The 15,460-nt window shown below is 38.7% G+C and overlaps 1 protein-coding gene and 1 pseudogene across 1 annotated transcript; one reads left to right on the forward strand and one right to left on the reverse strand.

The window, feature by feature from the left end:
- Positions 1-5,843: 5,843 nt before the first annotated feature.
- On the reverse strand, positions 5,844-7,871 carry LOC149049524 (uncharacterized; annotated as a pseudogene).
- A 2,463-nt stretch (positions 7,872-10,334) lies between these two features.
- LOC113671645 (muscle, skeletal receptor tyrosine-protein kinase-like) lies at positions 10,335-15,025 on the forward strand. The gene is made up of 6 exons (XM_089197004.1): positions 10,335-10,509; positions 12,203-12,516; positions 12,976-13,272; positions 13,397-13,545; positions 14,182-14,624; positions 14,918-15,025. Exons 2-5 carry the CDS (start codon positions 12,393-12,395, stop codon positions 14,527-14,529), a joined length of 918 nt encoding a protein of 305 aa, XP_089053130.1. The 5' UTR covers positions 10,335-10,509; positions 12,203-12,392; the 3' UTR covers positions 14,530-14,624; positions 14,918-15,025.
- The last annotated feature ends 435 nt before the right edge of the window (positions 15,026-15,460 follow it).

Genomic DNA, 15,460 nt, shown 5'->3' on the forward strand with positions numbered 1-15,460 from the left:
GTACTCATGGCTTCACGATTCGGGCAATATCACTTCATGTACAAGTGCAATTCCATGGTAAATACCCTTTCTTCGATGGCCAATCAGACCGCGAGTTTACTCTTAGCTATGCGATTCTATAGGAAAATTCATTACCTGACGAGAGAATTCCACGTTAAATTGTACGCGAAAACCGATATAGCACAAATCCCGAAGCGATGAGTGCGATACCGGTTTTCAAGTGCAATTTAACGCGGAAATAACGGGCCAGGAAATGGATTTTCCTTGAATCGCATAACTGAATAAAAATAAGAAAAAAAAAAGAGAACAGTTATAATATTGTTTGTTTTTATCCTGAGCGCGCGCCCCAGAAAGCCATTTCAAAGTCAACTGTCAAATCTGTCATTGACTTAGCGAATGAGAAGCAAGGTCAATCGTACACATTTGAATTTTCGACAACTTTATTTGTACCTTGCGCTTGTTTTAAGATTTGTTCTCAAACTTTTAAACAAGCTTCACACAATCTTAAGGATAATAGTGGTATTTCACTGAATTTACAAGCCGTTTATCTTTAACATCTTTTTTCAAATTTCCAAAGAAGGAATATAATTTACTCCTTTTACCTATTTGGTGGCAAAACTGAAAGAAATGAAGTGTCCAAGCGAAAGCTCTGAAAGTTTAACATCGCGATTAAAGGTATTTATTTCTTCTTCTATATATATGACAATCGACCCTGTCACTTCTTCCGTTGTCGCCTCTTCGTCTTGTTTGGTTGAACTTTTGCTTGCCATTTTATGGGCCGCGTTCACAGGATTTTCTCGCTTTCTCGTTTTCGCGAGCGAAAGAGGTTTTTTATGCCTCTCCAAGAATTTGTAGTTCATTTCAAAACAGGGAAGAACCTCTGGCTCACTTTGAAAAACGCTTTTGTTTGTTTTTGGCTCTTCAAAAGTTGAAAATGGTTTTGAAAACACTTTAAACGCCATTGTAGAAAACTTTGTTACAATTTGACGATATGGAGTTTATATGAAATAATTCATATTTGTACTGCGGTTGTAGATGAAAGTGAAATGTGATCATCGCAGTAAATTTCCAATTTAAGCAATTGGAAAGAAGAAGCCTGAAAAAAATCAGGGCTTCAACGGGATTCGAACCCGTGACCTCCGCGATACCGGTGCGATGCTCTACCAACTGAGCTATGAAGCCACACATTGGGAGCGACGTCAATTTATTGAGTTCATATCTTCCCGTGCAGTGAAATGATGTGGAGTTTATATGAAATAATTCATATTTGTACTGCGGTTGTAGATGAAAGTGAAATGTGATCATCGCAGTAAATTTCCAATTTAAGCAATTGGAAAGAAGAAGCCTGAAAAAAAAAAAATCAGGGCTTCAACGGGATTCGAACCCGTGACCTCCGCGATACCGGTGCGATGCTCTACCAACTGAGCTATGAAGCCACACATTGGGAGCGAGGTCAATTTATTGAGTTCATATCTTCCCGTGCAGTGAATGTGTGGCTTCATAGCTCAGTTGGTAGAGCATCGCACCGGTATCGCGGAGGTCACGGGTTCGAATCCCGTTGAAGCCCTGATTTTTTTTCAGGCTTCTTCTTTCCAATTGCTTAAATTGGAAATTTACTGCGATGATCACATTTCACTTTCATCTACAACCGCAGTACAAATATGAATTATTTCATATAAACTCCACATCATTTCACTGCACGGGAAGATATGAACTCAATAAATTGACCTCGCTCCCAATGTGTGGCTTCATAGCTCAGTTGGTAGAGCATCGCACCGGTATCGCGGAGGTCACGGGTTCGAATCCCGTTGAAGCCCTGATTTTTTTCAGGCTTCTTCTTTCCAATTGCTTAAATTGGAAATTTACTGCGATGATCACATTTCACTTTCATCTACAACCGCAGTACAAATATGAATTATTTCATATAAACTCCACATCATTTCACTGCACGGGAAGATATGAACTCAATAAATTGACCTCGCTCCCAATGTGTGGCTTCATAGCTCAGTTGGTAGAGCATCGCACCGGTATCGCGGAGGTCACGGGTTCGAATCCCGTTGAAGCCCTGATTTTTTTCAGGCTTCTTCTTTCCAATTGCTTAAATTGGAAATTTACTGCGATGATCACATTTCACTTTCATCTACAACCGCAGTACAAATATGAATTATTTCATATAAACTCCACATCATTTCACTGCACGGGAAGATATGAACTCAATAAATTGACCTCGCTCCCAATGTGTGGCTTCATAGCTCAGTTGGTAGAGCATCGCACCGGTATCGCGGAGGTCACGGGTTCGAATCCCGTTGAAGCCCTGATTTTTTTCAGGCTTCTTCTTTCCAATTGCTTAAACAGGAAATTTACTGCGATGATCACATTTCACTTTCAATTTGACGATAGTTGCTATGTTTACATAGATGCGAAGCAATATCACCTAGCCTAAATACTTCGCTTCGTTGACCAATCAGATTGCGAGATTTTATTCAATTATGCGATTCTACCTTAAATAAATATCTACTGTCTTTAAATTCCCATCACTTGAAGACACAAATTTTAAAAGGACACTACTTTTACTTTTGTCAATTTTATTGTTGAACTGAAGTAATGCTCCATCATCTGCACACATATTGCATGTATTCAGATGATCAGATAACAACTGTATTATGGCCGTCTTGGTTGTAATGGGCATTCACGAAAGTCCCCTATCACTGAAAAAAAGTTTTTGTATTCTTTTCTATTTAATTCTCTGTTTTTTCTTGGCTTTAAAAAAAAAGCATGAAGTACTGACTTCAAACCAGACAAAGGCTCAATTTCTGAATGTTAGAGGACTTGTCTATCTTGAAGGCGACAGAGGGAGGAACCGGTGGGGTTTGAATTAGATGGCATTTTGTTATATATATATCTTTATTATAGTCTATCCTTGCGGTATACTGCTCTGCTCGATGCGTTCGCAGAGCGTGGTATATCTGAAAGTTGGACAAATCAAATAATCAAATCAATATATATGTATATCTAATAAAATATTGGGAGAAATAGAGCTGGTCCCAGTTGTTCACGATTATCCTACGCGCCAAGAGCGTTTCCCCGTACGCACACAAGCAAAGGTTTTTTAACTCGAGTGTATCGGATACTGTTTTACATATTGGATGATAATGGCGCTCTACAACTACTTGCCCAACTTTTGGCTCATCAGGAACTTTTCGCTCCAACTTTCAGTTTCGTCATACAACATATACTGAGTCGTATTCTACAAATAAAAAAAATGTCGTTTCGTATGACAGTTTATTTTTGACCAAGTAAAGTGTACATAACTTTCCATCTGACCTTGTGTTGTAAGACAACTTATGATTAATTCCACTAACATCCTTTATGTGGTATATCAACAAGACATGCAGTAAAACCATAAGGTAAGTTTATTTATTTTCTCTAACAATTTCTTTTTCAAATGATAATTTCTTTTGCAATTTTCAGCCAAGTAAAATAATTTTTGAATAAAGAAATGGAAATATATAAAATATGTATTTCGATCGCGGTATTGTAAACAGCGAAGACGAATACCTATATGCCAAAAAGTTATTTCTCAAAAGGGTTTTCGGAACAATTTGACGATAGTTTTGATGATGTTAGTTAAGCAAAATTGTTTGATACAATGTGTTTTATTATTATCACACAGCACAAAGTAGAGTACAAATACCCTGCAATATTTTGACGAGCACCTAAGGCTAGTCAAAATACAGCACAACTCGTAAAAATACTCAGAGACACCACACACCAAAACGTCTTATAAGATATATTCATCAGGCATGATTTATGTTTGCCCAATTGTTTTGAGACAACTGATGAGATCGTAGCTTGTATACTTTTTGGTGGAAAGTATTAATGGCCATTTTTGTCTTCAATTTATTATTTTGACGTCTTGAATTTTTGCTAACGTTTATTAATAATTGTTTCCTTAATTAACAATGATTAGAGATTTATACAGAGCTAACTTTAATTTGAGGCAATCTTCGTACTTTGTACCTTTATTAATCGCTCATGGGAAACATTTTTATGAAATATTAAGTTGCTCCATTGGTAGACAGGAAGATTGATCTCATTATTTGTTATGGGGGAGTCTACCAGCTGTATGATTGTCTTTGAATTGAAAAGAACTTTGTAAACACGCCAACCGTAAATTAAATTAATGACAATAGTATTGTAATACATGTATCGTAATGTAGTGTATGCATAATTAGTGTAAGTAGAAGTATCAGTAGTGCAAGTAGCAAGTACAATGTAAGTGTAATTAATACTGTAAGTAGTGTAAATGATCGTCTTGTAAATAAAATTGTTTAAAAAAAAAAAAAAAAAAAAAAAAAGCCTGTGAATTTGAGTTGAAATATGATGTAGCTTTTCTGTTCTCCGCCAGATTATCATTAGGGTGCATTTGCTCGCTTGCATTGGGATGAATGTTTTAGTCTAGTGACTAATAATTAACGTTACAGGTAAAGACTGGGATCCTGTTCACATACGTTTGTCGCGGGTGGGAAACAAATGGACACATTGTGTCTTACGTTTTGGCATATCTTATTTTAGTACTGACTATAGAGGAAGTCTGTCGTGTTCACCCCTGATTTCGAAATGTCATTTTTAATCGCCATCTAAAGGAAAAAATAGAATGGATCAAAGGACTCTTGGAGTTAGCTCATTCGTGTTATGGCTTAAGTTTGTATTGATATCTTGGACTTATGGAATATAGGTACAATTGAATTCGGTTTATGTTAACTTTCAAGACAGCAAATTATTAGTTACCCTCATCTTTCACGATCATTTGCACTATTGTGAAATAGTCCTAGACATCTTTTGTTTTAAACAAAGCGGCCAGTGCATTTGGTTTGTAATGCCTCCTGGTTGTACACAAAGCGGTCACAACCGTTTTTCATCGAATTCAAGCCTTCATATGGTTTGATTTTCACATATTAAGAGTAAATGCCTATAAGAATTCAGCAACCAACGGCCAGAGTGGAAATTTTTTTTTCACTGATATTTTGCTCATGGATAGGTATTGGTACGTAACTAAACGTGATGTGGTTTGTTTTCAGAGAGGCCGCTTCAATTTGGAGAAAATAGAAAAAATATATTTTTACTGTCGGCGACTTTAGAAGAGCCAAAATTTAAGGCGAAATGGGTCGTTCTCAAAATTTCGTTTGCATGCTAAAGGAATCAAGGGAGATAGAATATTTTCCAATGCGTCAGTTCATAGAGGGTTTTACTTCTAGTTTGGTGGTAAATATTCAACTTAGCAGTAATATGAACAGCGAACAATAATATTTTAGAACTGCTTTATTCTTAACCGAAAGAAATTTATATTTTAGCTGAAAGTCGCGATTAAAATTTTAGGCATGTGCTACACCTTGGTTTACCCTGAGACTCAAGTCATAAGATCTTTAAACATTGTACTAAAACGTACGTAAAAACTGGCTTGGGTAATTTAGTTTGCCCTTCACACGAACTCTCCAAAGTTGAACAAAATTTGGTTGAAATGTGAGACCTAAGTAGCGGTTTGTTGGTGTTTACGACTGCTTGCCGCTACTGCCGAAAACTTAACTCGCATGAACTTAACAGATATGCGTTTAAAAAAAACCTTATTGTCTTGCCCTTTTCTAGTTGACTTAAAATTTGTCTCGGGCAATTTGCTTCCTGGTTATCTTTGTTTCTTCTTCCCAAAATTATGCTCAACGAACTCGAAGCAGCTAACCTAACTTCACCCAGGAACTTCAGCAGTCGAGAATTTAATCGGAAATATTCAATTTTTGCATCTTGTACACTTTCAAAGTTTAAGCTTTCATAAAGTTCAAAATAATTTACAGGTAAACGCTCCAGTCGTCAAGGGCACGTTTGTCTTCAATTATGTTGTAGCGTTGCTGTAGATTTGCGTGACAGAACAAAATCATGGACTTGACTACAGACGCTGCATCCGCTTTCTGGCCAGTCGTCTCTCCAATACGGAATTTACTTGTCAAGTAATCTTTTTGCTTTTCTGTAAATCTTGTTCGTCGAACATGACTAGACTTCAAGGCCCATCCCATCGGTAAACACGGATGATTTGTGAGGTTTAGAGGCTTTCTAGCTTGTATCTGTGGTATACCACAGAACTGTTCCTGTAGTCTGTCTGCGTAGGCGAGCACTGCTCTGTCAAGAAATGTCTCATTCTCTAAAGCACGTTCGTGTTTTCCAAGATCCAGATGGTGCTGTAAGGAGGAAAATATTTGATACGTTTTCACACATCCTTCCTCCGGACAGGAGATAAGAGGAACAGTCAAGGTGTCACCCACAGGCTCCTCCTCAGTATCTGAACATCTCTGAGAATGAAAAGCTGTGTGAGGCTGAGGTTTGGACTTCTCTTTAATGAAGTGTGCATTTGGCATTCTCTCTCCATCACATTTCACAGGATCTGGAACCTGCACCACCTGCGGAGTATTAAGCTCTGAAAGTCATATGCGTTTACCAGGTCTTATTCCATACGCCTTCCAAACCCTCAGGCCTCCGTCGTTGTATTCAATATTAGAAATCAAACTCACACCTGCCATCTTCATATTCGAAGAGGGTTTTTGGTTTTGCAAGGAGCTGCTTAATGTAACATCGACTCCAGGAACACCCCCTGATAACTGAATAGCGTCTACCATTTCCTTGTAAGTCTCCATGTTAGACCTTTGGCTAAGGTGGACTCTCATGTGCGATTTAAGTGACGCAGCCTTTCTGTCACAAGGCCCTTTACCACCCTGTGGGTCCGAGAAGTCCAGGCGTTTCACGGAAACCCCATGACAGCGACTTGCAAAGCTGGCTCCCATTACAGCAGCTCCACAATGGTAGCAGCCAGAATTGTCCTGCCTATAAAAGACAGATTTCAGTTGAGGCAAGTGTGACTTCAGCTCTCCAATGAAATTTTTCATAATTGACAGCACCGCGCAGCTGTCTTGGTTACAGGTTTGGAAAGCGTGTACAAATGTCATCATCTGCAAATTTTTGTTTTGTGCCCGACGAGTAACTACAGTATTGTGCCAGGACATGCCTCTCTTGCGAACCAATCACTTTGGCTTTCCCTGAACTTTCTTGGTAGAAACTTCATGGCCCAGTCCTGTACAAGAAGCACTGAACTTTCATCGAGAGCATTAATCACCTCTAGTGGAGCTTCATCCTGATTAACACATTGGAGTAGGTGTGCTTTCCATGCCAAGATGTTTTGCTTAGCTTGACCTTCCATAAAGGCCAACTCTTCTCAAGAGCGTCGTGTACATCATTCAAAACAGACGCGAGCAACTCACAACGATCGCAGGTTTCTAGATGATCACGTGGACAGGTCATCTGATAATCCTTTTCCTTTGGATCACTCAGGGCGTATGCTCTGCAATGGTCTGGAATGCTGGATTGCTTCTAAACTTGCACCTGCACAGACAATATCAGGTAGCCGTAAATAATCACCTTTTATTTGCCTAAGTCAACACATGAAATAAAATATGCTTCACTAACGAGGAAAAATGCAATTTTATAGCCGTCTTCAAAAAAAAATTCGAACGTTCTAACCACGTGACCAGTATCATAACAACCTGAAAGTCGTATAGAGTGTATCTTCATAAAAACATTTACCAACACGTTACGTAAAGTTTCTGTACGTTCCAACAAAGAAAATACTCATCCCCAAAGCTAGCCTCCCACTTTTTCGCTCAGGTAAACTGGCCATTTCTGAATGCTCCAGAACATTACTCTTTCAAATATGTGAAGTGCTTTCAGTTGCTCAGTGTCTGTCCTCGCACTGACATAAAATGCACTTTTTAAAGAGTACAAACCTGAGCCAACAGCAAGAAAAACTCCAGTTTCTTGTTATACTGCATAGGAGCCCGCTTTGCTTAAACCTCTATCCGCTTTTGGCCTTTTGCAGATATCATCGCTATGATGAGATAGTATTAAAGGCACTTTGCACTTGTCCGGAACTCGGCGTGTCCATCCAATACCTAGCGATGCTCTATGTACTGGACATACTGTCATCTGGTCAATATTTTGGGGAGAGAAGGAGATGGATGCTCTCGCCAGAATCAACTCAACTTCACCATCTATACTGTGAAACGCAAACATCGCCTTGTGGCCGGTTACATCCCGCTGACAGCTAAGTAGTGGAAAACATTCCTTTGCTCTGTTCCTGTCTCTTCTGTCGTGACCACACTGGCCTCCCACAATCGATAGAAATGAACAAGTATTTTCCATAATTCCTAAGAAGCTTGAACCAGTTTTCGTGTTTTCAGTTCACTAAGTTTATATTTAATTTATTGACGCAGATGTCAAAAACTGACTGTGGTAAAATTATATTACCAGCAACACTATATCTTTTTAAAAGTATTTAATCGTTACGATACAAAGAGATATAATGGTCGAAAAGTCTAAGAGTTTTATAAACAATGCTGTTTTTTGCTCTCTCAATAAAACAATCTCTTTTTTCAGTCACCCGGAGCGGTCAGAAGGATTTTGCTCCTGGTCACGCAACGCCACTCCTTATCGGTTTAACTCCTCAATTTATAACTCTGTTGTAACTAATTTAGAGGGTAGCAACATCAATCATATTCATTTAAAAAGCCCATAAACCTTGTCTCAATTTAACGTTTGTATTGCGATAGCGTATTTAAGAAATACGTCAGGTTTCGGCTAAGAAAAAGGTTATCGTTCCCTTTCAGAAATAGCAAGTCGTTCAATTAAGTTAAAATGTCTCATATTTCAACTAAATTTTGTTCAACTTCGGAGAGTTCGTGTGAAGCGCAAACTGAATTACCCAAGCCAGTTTTTACGTACGTTTTAGTACAATGTTTAAAGACTGTATGGCTTGAGTCTCAAACAAAGGTGTAGCACATGCCTAAAATTTTAATTGCGACTTTCGGCTATATTATAAATTTCTTTGGGTTAGGAATAAAGCAGTTCTAAAATATTATTGTTCGCTGTTCAGATTACGGCCAAATGGAACATTTACCACCAGTCTAGAAGTAAAACCCTCTATAAACTGACACATCAGAAAATGTTATCTCTCTTTCTTCCCTATTGCATGCAAGCCAGTTTTGAGAACGACCCATCTCGCCTTAAATTTTGGCTGTTTTGAAGTCGCCGACGGCAAAAATAGATTTTATCGGTTTTCTCCAAATTAAAGCGGCCTTTCTGAAAACAAACGACATCGTGTTTAGTTACTTACCAATACCTATCCATGGGAAAAATATCAGCGGAAAAAAAATTTTCGGCTCTGGCCGCGATATTTCAGTTTTGCTCGATTCTTATAGGCGTTGGCTCTTAATATTTGCGTAGTAACTAAACAGATGAGAGATTAAACCACCAGAAAAGTAAACAAATGGCCAGTCACGATAGCAACGCTTCGCTTTTGGGCCCATCCGCATTAGCAGACAAAACTAGAACTGTCATGACAAAATTAAAGGAAAAAGTTTGTGATGACAAATTTTTGTAACTTCTGTTGCATCCGCACCGAACATGTCAAAGTTATCAAAAAGCTGTCAAATTCGGCTAACTTCTAGATCTTGTGCGGCCACTCTCACATCTTCATTATTAGTCTGATGAAGCGGCGACTGGAAAATTACTCCACCGTTGTATGTTGCCCCGGCTGAATGAAAATTGTTTCCTTGTTGGTCTTCATGGGAAGGTACATTCCAGCGCATGATCTGCTCAAATGACTGGTCGCTATAGTTCGCCAATGGATTAAAACTCCAATTACCGGGATTCATCTTAAGTTAAAGTTGTAAAATCTGCGAGAGAATTACTTCAATTATTTGGTGAACTGAAACCAGTTCATTTACCGCACTAATGGTAGCGTTTACTTCAAATGATAGCCAAGTTCATCCCGCTTTGGTTTATTTAGAGGATTTTTCCATGCTTTACCCGGGACAAATTTTGTCGGCGATGCGACTGAAAATTTGTCCGCTTCGGCAAAAAATTGTCAAGTCGCGACAAACCATCCGCACTTGTAAAGAGTTAGGTGATGACAGAAAATTTGTCTAAATAGACAATTTTGTTGTCAGTGCGGATAGGCCCTTTCCTCATAAAAATGGCTGGTTCCTCTTGTAAGCCAATAACAATATACGGCACATAGAGAAACCAGTGTGTATATACCCCTGAACGATGAAAATATATCAAGTGGAATGAACAGTTTTGATCTCGGTTCGCATTTTTGTCAATGAAATGAACACATGTCGGTTAAAGAGATGAAACTTACGGGCCACGTGCAAAGCTGTCAATTGTTTCTTGGATATTGCACATGTTAAATATTCATATAGTGACATCTCATTTGCATCTACATCTACATCTACATTTATTAAGTCGGTAAAATCTGTACAGACATCACACCAAGCAACTTGGGCACAAAGTGAGAAGACTATATGAAGGCTTGAAATTATATTAAGAACGATTGTGATCAAGAAACGGCCAAGGAATATTCCACAATAGTGCAAATAACGGTGAAAGATGATCGAGGAAAAGCGATTGGTAAGTTGTAAGATGACATGTTACACGTATTAGACAAAAATTAGTAAAAATTCTCAGTCTGCTTTTTTTACTGAACGGATTGGTATTGCTGTGTTTGTTCGAGCAAGCCTCAAGTCTGGACCGAAATATTGGAGTTCGAAAAAAAAAAAAAATTAGTGAGACTATCTTAGCCGCAATGATTGATGAGTGGAATGTATGTTGAAGAGCTCCCGAGGAGAAAAGCACAGTGATAGAGCAACGATTACATTATACTAACTGAAGACGAACGCAAATGTGCGGTTTATGCTCTTCCTCGTAGTCACAGCGTGTGTTGAAATGAACCCGCTACGAGTTAGTTAGTGAGAGCAAGTGGTACTACGAGCTAGTGACACTATGAGCTTGTGACACTACGAGCTAGTGAGACTATCTTAGCCACTATGATTGAGGAGTAGACTGTATGTTGAAGAGCTCCCGAGGAAAAGCACAATGATAGAGTAACGATTACTTTATACCAACTGAAGACGAACGCAAATGCGCGGCTTACCAATATGGCTGCATGCCTCTGATGCTCTTGTTCGTGGTCACAGCGTGGTGTTGAAATGAACCCGCTACGAGCTTCATCGAAATTAATTTTGACTTTCACCAAGTGGGGAGGGGTAGCATGCCAGACTACTACAGACTACAATGCAACTTCGGTCTATGGAATACAAGTTCCGTCAACATCTGCTTCACCACAATACCTCATTCAATGCTTCCAGCATGAGTGAACTAAAAATGAGATTAGCTAGTGGCCTATTTATAAGAAACAAAATGACTTTTCTTTCGATGAACCATTTGGAATACGTATAATGTACAAAAATGATTCATTCATCGTCATTTCCTTATTACTGTCGCCAAACGAAAGCACGCACATGATGGATAAAACCTGGACTGGTCAACTTTTTGCTTATAGGAAAAACAAGCATGTTTACCGGTGTCGATGAAAAAAATTACACAGTTAATGAAAAAAACGCACAATGACTTCTACTTCGGTTTTGAAAGGCAATATTAGTCAATATTCAGATCTTTTAATCTTAATGAATGAACAGTGAATCCTTAAGTTTCAATGCTGGCGGGTATTCTCACTTTTGACTCGCAATTAAAAACATTTTATCTTACATTTATCAACGAGGCAAATTTTATATTATTATTATAATCATTTTTCATATTTCTTTTTTCGTGCACTCTTAGAGCTCATTGAATGAAACAAGTTCAATACTTATTCATCTGTCAATAAATAAACATGCGGTTAATCTTCCACAAACTCCTTCCACGATGCATAAATTTCGTTAATCGTGACTTTTGCCTCGTATCGTGATGACAATAGTAATGGTATTATCTGAATCGAAAGGAAACGAAGAAAGATGTCGCTATAAAATGTTACGAAGGATTCAAGAGAAAGTGCCGTTTCAGATCTGTAAATGTTAAACTGCAAGAAATTTTTGTTTTTTTCAAATTACTCCTAGTGATTGTTCGTTATTTTCGTTCATTATAAGAGTACATAGTTTCCTTTGGTGGGCTGCCTTACTTCTTCAAGTTCACGACCCCCGAGTTTCACCCTAACATCTCTTTTTTAATGATAAGCAATGAGGAAGTAGCTTCACTATCTCATTGCAGGAGGTCACTATAACACGGGAAAAGGGGATATTTATTGCAACGTATTTTTTCCTTACAGGTCTGGGTCAGACTTAGTAGGAGTTCCTCAGAACCAAAGCACTGATATAGGAGCCAGTGTAACTTTCAACTACACCGCCACAGGTCTACCTGCCCCAAACATATCATGGATCAAAAACAATGATTCATTTGCCTTACAATCCAAACCAAGGGTAACATTAATTAACGATCCACTGGACGACACTGAAACCATGCAGAGCCAGTTGTTTATTACAAGAGTGAAGAAAGACGATTTTGGCGAATATCAATGTGAGGCCAAAAACGGTGGAGGTGAAAATTTGTCGTTTCCAGCTTTCTTAACCCCAAAAGTTTCAGGTTAGACATGCATATGCATTAGTGTTTGTTTTCCTTATCATTTCAAAGTTGAAAATCCACGAAGTCTTTCACCTACATGCATGCCAACTCAGCCTCCTAATTGAAATTCCCCCAATACTAAGTAAGCGACATAAGCTTGGTTTTTGGATGATTGCCTCTTGGTGTACATTTCCGTAGATTATAAAGAAACTCTCTATGTCACCAGAGTATTAAGAAAAAATAAGCAGTGTTTTCTGTAAAATTTTTATACCAAATTTTGAAGTTGTTATTTCCCGTTCACCCGGTCCCTGTGTCTCCTCAGTCTTTTTATCATCAAGACTCCCCTTAATGTTTAATTCTCTTCAAACCGGGTCTTTCGAGCAAAAGCCTTGGGCCCCGCCATCCCAAAGAAAGATCACAAATGAGACAATTCGTAACGTCTCATTCATTCATATTAATTCTTTTTGTGTCAATTTGCAGATGCTCAGAAACCTGCGATCGTTGAAGGTCCAAAGAACCAAAGTGTCCTGATCGGTTCCGATGCTACCTTAAGCTGCATTGCTAGGGGTCTCCCGAGGCCAACAATCCACTGGATAAAGGACAATGCTTCATATCCTTTACAGTCTAACTCCAGAGCACGTGTCATTCCAGACGGGCGAACCAATCGCAGCCACCTTTTCATAACGAGAGTACAGATGGAAGGCTTTGGAAAATATCAATGTATTACAAATAATAGCATTGGAAGGAGCCAATCAGGAGTGGCTGTCTTAAACATAGGTTAGATATTTTTTTTAAATGGAAGGGGAAAAAGTAGGGTGAGAGGGGTCCTTCTTAACTACATGGGCTTTTCCTAAGAACAACTTGTTTGTTACCACATTTTTTTTTTATTATTTATCTACAGCAACTCCAACTCCCACCTACAAGAATGGAGAGCCAGAAAATTCAGCTTCTCAGACAACTATAGTCGCTGTATCATGCACTTTGGTAGCTGTAGTTATTTGTGTAGTCACTGGGTTTGTGTGGAATCGGCGTAAAAATCGTGATAAAGAGGTAAATAATACATTACGTGACATCCCCACAGCCCACACAGGGTAATGACCAGCCAAGAACGATGCAGTTCCCTAAAGGGGTAAGATGTAGATTCGAGAAAAGCTTCCCAAATTTAAATGCTTATTATTATTATTGTCACGAACTCTTTTCTCTTTAATGATAATTTTCGTCAGTTTGGCCTAATTTGGCAAAATTCGGCCTTTAAAATGAACCAAGGCTAAGGAAAATGCCCATTTCTGTCCCTACTTCGTCTACTCCAAATTGTCCTTTCCTTCCACTTTGGGTCTGTGAATATTTCACGCAGAAACATGCAGGGGCTTGCACGACCCATATTTACGGAGTTTATGAAGCAGTTCAATCTGAAAAAAACTATGTTCCTTACTTACATACCTTAGAATTATCAAATTTGAGGTTTATAGTTATGAAAGATGTTGCGTCTATTTCAGCTAAACTTGTCTCCATCCTTATCAAACAAACGCTATTTAAGTCGCATACGACTAGTAAATCAAAGTGCGAGAGATTTCAGTTCGTCGAGTTTAAATGCAGCATTACGAATCAAATGATGATGATGATAAAAGTTAAACACGCTTGTTGGATAGATATCATAACTGCCTATTCTCTTCAATTATATAACAGGAACGAAAACCTGCAAAAAAGGTGTATTTGAACAGAGGCAAACATTTTAAAAATAGAATACGGGACCTTGAAAACAATCGGTCGCCCAATAGCCAAACCATAAAAGCCCCCGAGGAAAGGCTCCTGTTAGTAGGGGATGGAGTGGGGGACAGACTACCTCCAGACGGAAGCGAGCAGGATGATTCGGTGCAAGGAATAAAAGAAAGAGGTCAAGAGAGATTAGAGTTGGATGAGGGGATTGCTGGTGGTCACATTTTCACAGCTGATAAACGCGTGGGTGTCGATGAACAGCGGGATCGTAGAGAGATATCTCAAGAGACCGAGAACATGGAAAAACGTGTTCGATGAAATACTCGGAGAAGGCGAATTTGGAATCGTCTATAAAGGTCGTTATAGTGGGAAAGACGGAAACATAACAGATGTAGCTGTGAAGAAGATAAATGGTAGGTACACGAAATCAAAATGTCTTCTTGTTAATTCCTAAGCACATTGGTGTACCTCTAAACTGATTTTTCTTTTTCGAAGCTATGCGCCATCTTAATTTTTCATCATTTTTCTTTTGGTGAAAAACACCCCTAAAGTCTGCTATTGTCTCCTCTAAACGCTCTCTGCAGCCTTAACCAAGTCAGTTTTTTCCATACGTAATTTTGTTACCATAGCCAGATCCGATGAGCGAACTAGGTAAAATGAAGCAATTTAAAAAGTTCCCTTGTTTTCCTTCTCTATGTCACCGTAGACCTCAGTGCCATTGCTAAAGAAACCCTGCTTAATGAGGTAAGGACCTTAAAGCAAGCTGGGAAACATCCTAATATTGTCACTTTGATTGGCACGCGGATAGAAGGAGGTAAGTCAGTTTTCGAAGATACAACGTATTAGAAATATGCATGTTTACTTGATGATTAACGGTAACAAGGTAATGTTTCAGCACATGTACTGGCCTTAAAGAAAGATAAAAATATTTTTTTGTGGGCTAAATTCAGGGAAGTGCATATGGAATTTTTTTCCTGTTTTTTTGGCAACCAACTAAACTTGAATTACCAACGAATCACCTTTTGATTAACTCAAGGTGACAATAATGTCCAATTTCTTTCTCTTGTCAACTCTAATGTGTTTGCTATACTCTCACAAGGAAACGTTCTTGTGGTCACTGAATTGATTCATGGTGGCAGTCTGGAAAATCTTTTGAGGGCGCCAGGGGAAAGGAACAATTATCGTAATGTCTGCTGTAAGCTAAATGACCGGCAACTGGTCATAATTGCATTTCAGATCGCCATGGGAA

This window comes from Pocillopora damicornis, chromosome 2, assembly GCF_964200805.1.
Source record: "Pocillopora damicornis chromosome 2, jaPocDami1.2, whole genome shotgun sequence".
NCBI classification, from domain to species: Eukaryota; Metazoa; Cnidaria; class Anthozoa; order Scleractinia; family Pocilloporidae; genus Pocillopora; species Pocillopora damicornis.